The sequence below is a fragment of the Peromyscus eremicus genome, chromosome X (genome assembly GCF_949786415.1).
Source record: "Peromyscus eremicus chromosome X, PerEre_H2_v1, whole genome shotgun sequence".
Taxonomy (NCBI): Eukaryota; Metazoa; Chordata; class Mammalia; order Rodentia; family Cricetidae; genus Peromyscus; species Peromyscus eremicus.
In genome coordinates this window covers 105,560,815-105,572,382 of record NC_081439.1, presented here as the reverse complement: position 1 = coordinate 105,572,382, position 11,568 = coordinate 105,560,815, and the positions used below count along the sequence as shown (strand labels likewise).

Below are 11,568 nucleotides of genomic sequence, written 5' to 3'. Positions count from 1 at the left end.
ATTCTACCAGATCTTCAAAGAAGAGTTAATACCAATACTCTCTAAATTGTTCCACACAATAGAAACAGAAGGAACATTACCAAACTCCTTCTATGAGGCTACAATTACCCTGATTCCTAAACCAAACAAGGATACAACAAAGAAAGAGAACTACAGAAAGATCTCCCTCACAAACATTGATGCAAAAATACTCAATAAAATACTGGCAAACAGACTCCAAGAACACATCAAAACAATTATCCACCATGATCAAGTAGGCTTCATTCCAGGGATGCAAGGGTGGTTCAACATACGAAAGTCCATCAAAGTAATACACCATATAAACAAACTCAAAGAAAAAACCACATGATCATCTCACTAGATGCAGAAAAGGCATTTGACAAAATCCAACACCCCTTCATGATAAAGGTCTTGGAGCGATCAGGAATACAGGGAACATACCTAAACATAATAAAGGCAATTTACAGCAAGCCAACAGCCAACATCAAATTAAATGGAGAGAAACTCAAAGCAATTCCACTAAAATCAGGAACGAGGCAAGGCTGTCTGCTCTCCCCATACTTATTCAATATAGTACTTGAAGTTCTAGCCAGAGCAATAAGACAACATAAGGAGATTAAGGGGATACAAATTGGAAAGGAAGAAGTCAAGCTTTCCCTATTTGCAGATGACATGATAGTATACTTGAGTGACCACAAAGATTCCACCAAGGAACTGATACAGCTTATAAACACCTTCAGCAACATAGCAGGATACAAGATCAACTCAAAAAAATCAGTAGCCCTCCTATATACAATGGACAAAGAAGCAGAGAAGGAAATCAGAGATACACCTCCCTACGGTGTCTACCATCCAAAGGAACTGTTCAGAAAAGTTTTCTCCTCTCTCAGCCCTAAATCAGTCACACCATCAAAAGGCCTGGCATTTTTGACTTTGTAATTTCATTAAATTCAACTCCCCCAAGAAGAAATTGTCATTCTGAGCCTCCCAAACTGCCTTGGTTTAAGATGTTGACACTCTGCTGCTTTCCCTTGGAAACCACGCTGCAGTCCTCCTAAAGCCTAAAAGGACTTCAGTCATTCTCCTGCACTCACCCTTTCTACAGGTGATGGTACATCCGGCTTCTGCTATGTCCCATTGCTAAGAAAGGGCCTTGAAAGGAACAGGTAGTCAGAGACGGTTTGGGGAAGACGTTCCATCTAGCATAGGTTAGTCGAAATTTTAATTAGTTAACCAGAATAAGAGCCTAAATATAGTAAGACAAGCGAAAATTAATTTTATTTTGTTTTTAATGTTAACACCAAGTTCTTTTCCATGGTCCACTAAATTCCAATTTCAATGCCATAGTATCTTGTGGTGTTACAAATTAGAAGGCAGTTTAATTTGTTTTCAAAATAATATATTTCTTCTAACCTGAATCAACAATAGATGTATTACTAATGTCATTTGGAAAAAATCATCTCAATCTAATGAATGATGCAGTAAATGCAGCAACATTTTGAAATACCAAGAATCCCCAAATCACCCAAATGGAACAGTAAGTATGGAATGGTTTACATTCTCCTCTCACCAGCTCTCAAATGAGGGTCAACTACTTAGATCATTGTGTCTGCCTAACCTGCTCTTGGTTGGAACTGCTAGTGCACTTGAACTGGTCACGGTAGTAGCATCATCTTCCAGGTAACTCTGGCCTAGGTCCTCTCTAACTGTTCACTCAAAGCTTCTGCATACTTGGTGCCATAGGATCTGGGACTTCTCCCAGTGACCCTGGCAAAAAAGGTCAAGACGTTCATCTTAGTGGTTTCAACATAGACCCGTGGACCCCACAGGAAATCACGGCAAGGAGGGTTTCTGCCAGGAACCTGCCTATATCGCAGGTACCGTTCCTGCACAAAATCCTCAAAAATGAGTTTCCTGGGCTCCCCAAATATGGAATGATACTGCTCGGCATACAGCCCCATTTTATTCAATACATGCCAGAATCTCTCCTCACTGATACAGTTGTTTTCTATGAAGATGATGCCAAGAATGATTATTAACAGGCCTGTCTTGGGTATGCCCTGAGCACCATGCAGCAACCCATCATAAGTGATCCCCAGGGCAGTGACAAGGATATAGGAGTGATCATCAGGATCTACTTCTATCATGTCAATGCCAAAGATCAGCCTCATGCACTCATATGCCTTACTGAAGATCATGGGGTAGTACTCCTTATAATTTCTAACAATCATATCCCGCATATCTGTCTCACTGACTAGCTGCTTCCTGTGATACTTGAGGAACAAGAATTGCAGCAACTCAATTATTTTTGTATTTAATGTAGCCTCTGAGGGGAAATAAGGGTCTTCCACATCCTCTATTTGGTTGACAGAAGCCTCACCAGATGGTACCCCTGCAGTGGAGCCCATAAAAGGGGGAGGAGAGGAGGCTCTTTGAGAACTCTGGGGAGAGCTTTGTGTTCCTTCATCAGATACCTCCTCTGAGATGGTGGCAGTGTCCTCTGCCTCCACGGCTTCAAGAATGGCAACCTGTGCACTCTCCAGGCCCATTTCCTCCCCTTGGGCCTGAATATTGTTCAGGAGACTGCACCCCTGGTTATTCCCAGCATGATTCATCCTGACTTTCCTTGTTAACAGCAGGTAGGAGAATGTGCAGTCACAGCAGTGAAGACTCATAGGCCTGGGGGATAAGGAGAGAAGGTGAGTGAGCTCTGACAGCTGTTCATTGGGCAACTCTCAAAAATACCTGTTACAGGATTTAGCTTGGGTAGTTCTCTAGAGCCAAATAATTCTTGCCTTGCATGTGCCATTGAGACCTTGAAAGAGGAAGAGACATGGCTACTTAGGGTCTACCCTCTTCTTGGCTGGCACAATGTTTAAGAACAAGTTTCTAGGAGTTTGAGCTGGAACAGAAAGCAGTGAGGGTACCACATACCTCCTTATACTTATTCAAGGGTAACTGAGAGATAGCCCAGTAAAGAGTAGTCCATTGATCCTAGGATGGGAGACCAGCCTAATCATCACCTTGATAAATTGTGACGTTCAGAAAGTTCTGTGTGACTGCTGGGTTCACCTTCCCTAAGGCAAAAGACTATTTCGTTGAGTCAGAAGGAAGAAGAGAGGATCTACATAAAGTACCTGTATTTTTCTCAGTGTCAAAAGAAGGGCTGAGATAATTAATGGTTCCCTTTATGTTTGGCTGTTGGGACTCCCTGGGTTCTCACCTTAAGTATCGGCACACCCAGTCCAACCTCTGATGACTCACAACAAGATGCTCTCAACGGATCCTTCAGCTCCCTTATGCTGTACCTGAAAACAAGACAGGGAGATCAGACTAATAGCACTGCTCAGAAATGTTTGGATGGCATAGCAGGGAAGACTTTTATCATGAACCTGTATGTGCTCTAGAGTGCTTCACTCATCCCTTGGGCTTCTTATTTGGATCATACCAAATCCTAGAAGCACTGTACTTAATAAAGTCTCCAACTCTGGTAGAGTTCCTCACCTCCCCAGAGATTCTGAAAACTCCCAGAGGAAGTGAGCTGGTGGCACATCCCTTCCACCCCTGGTTGTGATCTCCAATGCTGTCCCCATGACCTGTGCCCATCTCTGATGAGAAAGTGCTTCCCTGAATCCACCTGAAGCTCATTCAACATATTTGTCCTTCTTGAGATTTCTCCTTTATACCAGACCTTGTCTCCCCAAAGACTCCCAACTTTTCGCCTGAGGTAGTTTAAGTAAGCAAAGCACATAATTGCCTCTGAGCACTGACTCCAGGGCATAGCCAATCTGTACAGTAACTTTTGCCTTATCTTCAGATTCTGTCCTCAGGGGAAGTCCATACATTAAATGCCTTTGCTCTCCATATGTGGTTGCGCATGCTGACTTGTCTTCAACAGTAGGGCCAAGACCATCACCTACTAAAGAAATTTCAACCCAAGTCATGCAGCCTAAAAGAAGCCTGCCTCAGAAGCCACACATCCAGGGCTCTCTAGGCATCAGGAAAGGGGCATACAGGCTTTATGTGATCCATTGGAGATGGGAACCTTTCACACCTTCAGTTATTAACAAAGTTACTCACCTGGATGGTGCTAGCAGATACTGGACACTCTCCTCTGGTAACAGCACTTGGTTCCTCCCAAGCTCTATGGAGAACTCCTCACTTAGCAGACCCACCTTCCTGAAAGAGGAGACAGAAGTTAAGATGGAGCACATCTAGACATACCTGAGGGGTTTCTGAAGACTTCCAGAAAGTCAATGGTCCTCTGTTGTCTTGGGGATTCTGATATTTTTTTTTCTTATTTACTCCTTATAAGGTCGCTGATGACCCTCAGGTACATCTTTCAGGCCCCAGGCCACCCTGATACCCACCTTACCACTGAACAGGAAATCTTTGGTCTGGAGATTTTGCCAAAAAAAAAAGCCTTCACTGACAACAGAGAGCGCTTTTATATATATTGTGTGCTTCTATTTGAGGGCCATAGTGCCTTACCTCTGAAGATCCCATGCCTCACTCCTCACATGACCCATGCCTCCCTCACACCCCTTGGTCTGATACAGAGGTGAACAGAATTTGGCGGCTATTCCCAGGTCCTACTAGTGTTGGTGAAAATGTGTAGACACACCTGTGACCTGAAGAACAAGAATTTCACTCATACAGCAGCATCACACCTGGTGCCAGGCTACATAAAGCAGGGACCTTCTATCTGAAAATGTCTCTGTAGGCAAGCTTGTGCTGGAACCTTGACTCCATAGTGCGCGTATCCCCACCAGGAACCAAATATGGATGTGAAAAGTTAGGGTGTTTGTTCCTGCAACTGAGCACTAAGTAACCTCAATATACTATTCCAAGTGCCCCAAGTCACAGACAGCAAGTTCAGAAGTTTAAGAAGGGACTCTTTCTCACACTACTGCCTTGATTTGGTTCAGCACTATCAAAAGAATACAATATGGCATGATTACCCCAGCTTGGCTGTCTTGGGGAGTGGTGACTGCAACCCACACTCAGATCTCAATAAGATTAACAAAAAAACTGGCACTTTATTCTTTCAGATCCTGCAAAAATGGCTCCTAGTCATTGAGTGCAGGGGAAGGAAGGAAAAAGTCTTATTCCTCCAAGTATACCACAGGTGTATTATCATTTGGATACCCCTTAGATAGACTATAGCTTCAGCAGTCAACTCTCAGGCCACACTACAATCATAAAGAGAAGCTGCCTTATGGGAACAAATACGTTCTAAAAATCAATCCATTGTCTTGTGCAGAGTGTCCAAAGAAGCAAAAAACTCATTCCTATAATGAGACCCATTGGATGAGGCAGTACTCAACATAAGTACAGACCTCCAACCACAATAAAATAAAATATCTCGAGGCCTCCATCTCCCTAGATGAAGACCAGAAAGCTGGCTGACAGCTGAGGTGTTTCACATATATACTAAGGGAACTTCAGTCAGGAATATCAAAAATGGCTATAGGTAGTAATACTTAGTGAGCTACTAACAAACAGTGGTGCAACAGTCTTTTTTTTTTTTTTTTGAATGCCAAATGCCATTTATTGAAGGAGGAGGAGGTCTTTAATACAGGCTTACAGGACAATGGGAGAATCGCGGAGGGCAGAAGTTTGCTACTGATGTTTTACAATCTTGTATCTAAGCTGTTAACGCCCAATATGCAGGATAAACACACAAGGAACTTCCCTTAAGCATTCAGGAGGGTGGAACCCGGCAGGGAATTAGCATAGGGAGGACATCAAGGTCAAGGTCAGCAAGCGAGGCAACAGCTACCCAAAACCGGGGGCCAGGGACCTGTAGGTCCCTCCTTTTACTAAAAAATGAGCTTCTGATTTAGGTTGCGTGGGATGTCAGTAGGTCACCTTACCCATCATGGAGACACCTGCCCAGTCCACACAGGCACTCTGTCTGTATGTTTGACACAGAAAAGACCAACAGAAGTCCTAACCCACCCATAGCCAGTAGGCTAAAGGCAACTGAGCCATTCCCTTCCTTAACAAGCCTTACTAGCAACAGTCTTATTTGTAGCTTTTCCACCCAGTAAAGGGGATTTTTCTATCAACCAAATGCTCTCAACTTTTCTTAGCAGAACATGCTGAGAAGAAACCAATAAATGAACCCAAATGATAGGTGATGCTGTGTACTTTGAGGAAAGAACCATTTTCACCACCTTTCCTAGAACAGCTGGGGTACAGTTCAATTTATTTATTTGTTTGTTTGTTTGTTTGTTTATTTTTGACCCATTCTATCCTGAGTTGAGATTTACCAGAATACACGGGGTCTTTCAGAATAAAGCTGGAGTAGAGTGAGATTTATTTATTTGTTTGCTTTGCACCACTAGATCCTGAATTAGGAATTCCTAGTGCACTCTGAGTCTTTCAGAATAGAGTTGACAGGAGCAAGCCTCTTTTTGGGAACCTCCCTGAAAGAGTCCTGTTAGAACATGCCTCAGAGCTGACATGCATGGTATTACTGAGTATCTAGCTGGCCCTCAACATTTACACCTAGGCAATTGGTGGTGGGTAGGCTGCTTATGAGAGAGGCTAAGGTCACATTTCATAAGTTTTCTGGCAGCTAAAGACTGTGTCCCATACTGAATTGAGTGGAAGGAGCAGTCCTACACCTTTGTGCATCTACATAGGAGGACTTTGGATAGCCTGGGAAGGGGGATGTCAGGAATTTGGGAAGTGTTTTCTAAGCCCTGTGGCAAACAAATCTAATCCAGTTAGAGGACTCAGCCTAGCTGGACACTGTATGAGATAGACAGTGGACTTTTAGAGCTCTTTTGTTGTATGATAGTTTGTTTGTGTTTTGACAAAGCTTGCATGGAGAAGAGAGGGCAGGGCTAGCTACAATTTAACCATAGCGGCCAAGCAATGATGGCACACACCTTTAATCCCAGCACTTGAGAGGATGAAGCAGGAAGATCAGGAGTTCAAGGCCATCCTGGGCTACCTGAGATTGAAACAGTTTAAGAGAGAAAAAAAAAGTCAGGCAGTGGAGGTGCATGCCTTTGATCCCAGCACATGAGAGGATCATCCCTTTAATCCCAGCAGTAGGGAGGATCTTGCTTTCATCCCAGCACAAGGGAGGCAGAGAAAGGAATATAAGGCAAGTAGAGACAGGATGTGCCCCACCCCCATTCCTCTATACTTCTTAGAGGTAAGATGTCTCTAGTGGCTGTTGCTCTGCTTCTCTGATCTTTAGGTTTTTCACCCTAATATATGACTAGGGTTTTTATTGTTAAGACTAAATAGGATCAAGCTTCAAAATTTTCCTTCATAAGAATCAGCAAGTATTTCAGAACATAGTGGGTCCTGAGAGTGGAATTCAGAAACACAGGGCTCAAGACATGAGCAAGATTATAATTTTCTGGAGTACACTACCTAGAACGGTGATTCTGAAACTCACTATCAGGTCTTCCACAGCAGACTTGACCACAGCCACTTCATGTGAACCAAGAAAACAACTTCTGTACAGACCTGCCAATGTTGGACCCAGTCAAGAGCTCTTGACAAGAAAAACAAGCCTCGCTTAGTGACCTTTTAACTAAAGTGGAGAAACTGGCCCTTCTACTCTGTCCAGGAGTCTTTGCCATCCCCCAGGTTCTCTTACCTCTTCTCAGCAGAACATGCCCAGAAGCAACCCACAACTCCTTTCAAACACTCTCACAAAATGGCTCCACTCCCCCAAGTGCCAGGATGTGCATGCCTAAAGGGGCCCAAACAATCACATGTGCCATCTCTCTCTCCACCCTGACAGCCTCTAATGGTAGGAACCTAGCAAAATGGTGCCTGAGGCTCAAGCTGCTGGACGTACCTCGTGATGAAGATATCAAAGGCTACCTGGAGCCTCACACCTGTCACCTCAGCACTCTGGTACCTGCTTAGCACCAGGAACATCACACTTGGGAACCCCAAGTCCTGGATAAACCCGTGGAAACGTTTCCAGGGGCTCATTCGTGGCACCTCAGTACCAAGGAAACTTCAAAAGGTCAGGGACCTCACAAAATGGATGCCGCGGTGTCAGAGTCCACCATCCCTCCCTCAACCCAGCCCCAAAAAGAGGCTTGCTCCTGTCAAATCGACTCTGTAAAATCCAGAGAACGTTGAGAAAACCCAACAGAGGATAGTGTGGGGCAAAAGACATACATACATACATACATACATACATACGTACGTACGTACGTACGTACATACATACATACGTACATAAATACATTTAAATTTACCCCAGCTGTTCTAGGAGTAGGGTTACATAGGGTTCCTTCCTCCGAGTACACAGCACTAGCTGTCATTTGGGCTCCCATTAGCTGGCCTTGGGCTTCTGAATTCCACTCTCAGGGCCTGTAAGGTCTGAAAAACTTGCTGTTTCTCCTCAGGGAAAAGAGCTCTCAAAATCAGCTGGAGACCTGTTGTGCAGAGCTCAGAGAGGCTCAATCCTCTAACTGGACCAGATTTGTCAGGCACAGGGCTCATCACTGGGGCAGGGTTATAACTTTTGGAGTACACTAACCTTGACTAGGGATTCATGAGCTCACTGTCAGGTCTTTCCTACTGGACTGGACCTGAGCCTCTTCCTGTGAACCAGGAAAACAACTTCTGTACAGACAGTCTAGTGTTGGACCCAGTCTGGAGTTCCTAACAAGAAAAACAAGCCTCACTTAGTGACTTTCTAATCAAAGTGATTAAACTCAAATTTTGTTATCTTTCTACCGTTTAGTGGGGTCTTTGCCTTCCCCTGGTTGCTCTTACCTCTTCTCAGCATAACTTTTTGATATGTAAGTTAGAACTTTTGTCAAATATACTCACAAAATGACTCCATATCCCCTTCATCCCTTTGTACAGGGATGAATAAAAATTGTGTAATTTTTGTTAGGGTCTCAATTTCAATTTCTGTTAACAAAGCAACCTCCAACCAGTACTAATCTCCCATCCTGGCTTAGTGATTCACCAAGTTCCAGGATTTAGATCCTGAATTGTAGCTAAGGCTCATCTTTGCCAGTTCAGAACTGAGGCTCCCTCTGGCTGATGGAAACCTCACATGATGGCTCCTTACCTTTTTCCTTTCATGTGGTTTTGTCAAGTGGTTAAGGGCCACTTAGTGCTAAGTCATTTCTGTGACAACCTCTACTGCCAAGTACCTCACAAAATGGCTCCATACCCACAAGTCCCTCTTATAGGTGGGGAAAAGTGTTTAGGTGCTTCCTTATGTCATGTCAGTACTGAGGCTAAGTCTATCAAGACTCTCACTAATGGCTCCAGATTCCCCACATTCCCAATTGAATATGTGGAAGCTTGTGGACCACTGACCCATTGTCACAAGACAGCCTAGGTTTTGCATACAACCCTCATAAGGATTTTATGTAGATTGGTTATCTGTGCCTATTTATTAATGGTGGGGTTTCTGAAACACATCCACGCTTCTATCTTGACTAAAAAATCATATTGTCCCCTCCTGAGAACCTCTGAAATGCCTCATTCTTCAAGAATTCCCCCTCTGAAGGAGGTAAAGGGGTTCGTTTCCACAAGTAGACCCTGTTTGATGCAGAGCACACTATATTGGGTCAACTATAATATCTGGGCTTCCTGTCATCAAAACAGAATTTTCATAGCCCACTCTCAGATTCTACTTTCACTCTTCCAGTTAAGTGCCCTTCTTTGTCTCTAGGAAAACCTGAAAATGGTGCCTATGCAGTGTTACATGGAATGGAAGTATAGCAATTCTCTTATTCGTCCATGTAGGCCCTGTTTATCTAGGCTGTCCCTAGGCATAAAACTACCTTATTACTGGACCCTCTACCATGTAAAGGGTCATTATAGTCCACTGTATCCTCTTATTTCCATTCTGAAAGTTCAGTGTCACTGTCTCCATTTCAGGAACTCACAAAATGGCTGTTACTCTCCCAAGTCCCTGGATGAGGACGTGTAAAGGTGGGAAGGGTCTCATTCCTGAAGTCAGCATTGAGGCATCCTTGAAGCAGCAATCACCTTACAAAATGGTTCTAACTCCTCCAAGTTTCTGGATGAATATGCAGAAACAAACACCTGAAGAGGGCTCATTCTTCCAAGGAAATCCCCTTTTGGTAGAGGACACCAGCAGAGATGCTGCTGGATCCAGACCTGTTTGTCTGGTCTAAGCCATTCTTATCCTACCCTCTGCCCTCATCTTGACTCTGGACTGAACCAGACACTTAGTAAATATCTCCTATGCAAAAAGTTCTACAATGTAAAGTGGGACTGGGGCTCATAGATGCATGTGGATCACATCTTGATGTCAGGCTTACTACATGGGAGAAAGTACGTTATTCTGGGATCCTCCTTGTGGATCAGAGGTTCACCCTACTTCACCCTATATTCTTTTTCATTATTATTCATTTATTTATTTATTTTACACCCCAATCACAGATTCTGCTCCCTCCTCTCCTTCCATTCCCTCTGCCACTTCCTCTCTGTTCTCCCTCAATCCACTCCTCCTTTGTTTCTGTTCAGAAAGGGGCAGGCCTCCCCTGGGTATCAGCAAAGCATAGCATATCAACTTGCTGTAAGTCTAAGTACCTCACCTTGTACTTAGGCTCACAAGGCAATCCAGTGTGAAGAATAGGTTCCCAAGATCCAGCCAAAATGCTAGGGACAGCCCCTATTCCCATTGTTAGGAGTCCCACAAATAGACCAAGCTACACAATTGTCACATATCTGTAGAGAGCTAAAGTTGATCCCATGAAGGCTCCCTGGTTGTTGGTTTAGAATCTGTGAGTTCCTGTGATCCAGGTTAGTTGTTTCTATGGATTTCCTTATGATGTTATTGACTCCTCTAGCTCTTACAATCCTTCCTCTCTTTCTGTAGCAGGATTCCCTGAGCTCAGCCTAATATCCACTGCTGTTGTACAAACTTTGTACACTGTAAATATGTATTGCTCTCATTGTTAATAAAAAGCTGAGTGGTCATTGTCTAGGCAGGGTATTTGAAGCAGAGAATATGTTAGAAGGAAGGAGGGCAGAGTCAGGAGAGTCACAAGAGACATAGAAAGAAGCAAGATGAATGTGCAATGTTGAAGGTACCATCACATGGCAGAGGGTAGATAAGAAATATGGGTTAATTTAAAATGTAAGTTAGCTAGTAACAAGCCTGAGCTATCAGTCAAGCACTTATAATTAATAACAAGTCTTGGAATGGTTATTTGGAAGCAGCTGCTGAGATACAGAGAAACTCTGCCTGCAAATGGTGCCCAAATCTCTGGCAACTAAATCCACATGAAACCTGAGAAAGCTTTAAAAAGGTAATAAACACACAAAAACAAAGTGAAACACAACTTCCTAGGCCACAGTACTGAGACATGTCTTTCAGTAGCTGCCTGCAGGAAGAGGCAACCACCAGCTACCATGCACTACCACCATATATCAAGCTAAGCTACACTGGTGACATCTACAATAGCAGTTTAAGATTCATTTTATGAGATTAAAAAACAATACAGATGCTCAGTAAAACAGATCCAGATAGAAAAAAACCCTCAAAACAGGTTACAATGTGTTTAAAAATATACATAGGCTTGGGAGAGA

The 11,568-nt window shown here is 43.5% G+C and overlaps 1 protein-coding gene across 1 annotated transcript; it reads right to left on the bottom strand.

Annotated features, from left to right (window-relative positions):
• Window positions 1-1,576: 1,576 nt before the first annotated feature.
• LOC131899982 (melanoma-associated antigen 10-like) lies at window positions 1,577-2,670 on the bottom strand. The gene has a single exon (XM_059251450.1). It carries the CDS (start codon window positions 2,613-2,615, stop codon window positions 1,692-1,694), a length of 924 nt encoding a protein of 307 aa, XP_059107433.1. The 5' UTR covers window positions 2,616-2,670; the 3' UTR covers window positions 1,577-1,691.
• Window positions 2,671-11,568: the final 8,898 nt, after the last annotated feature.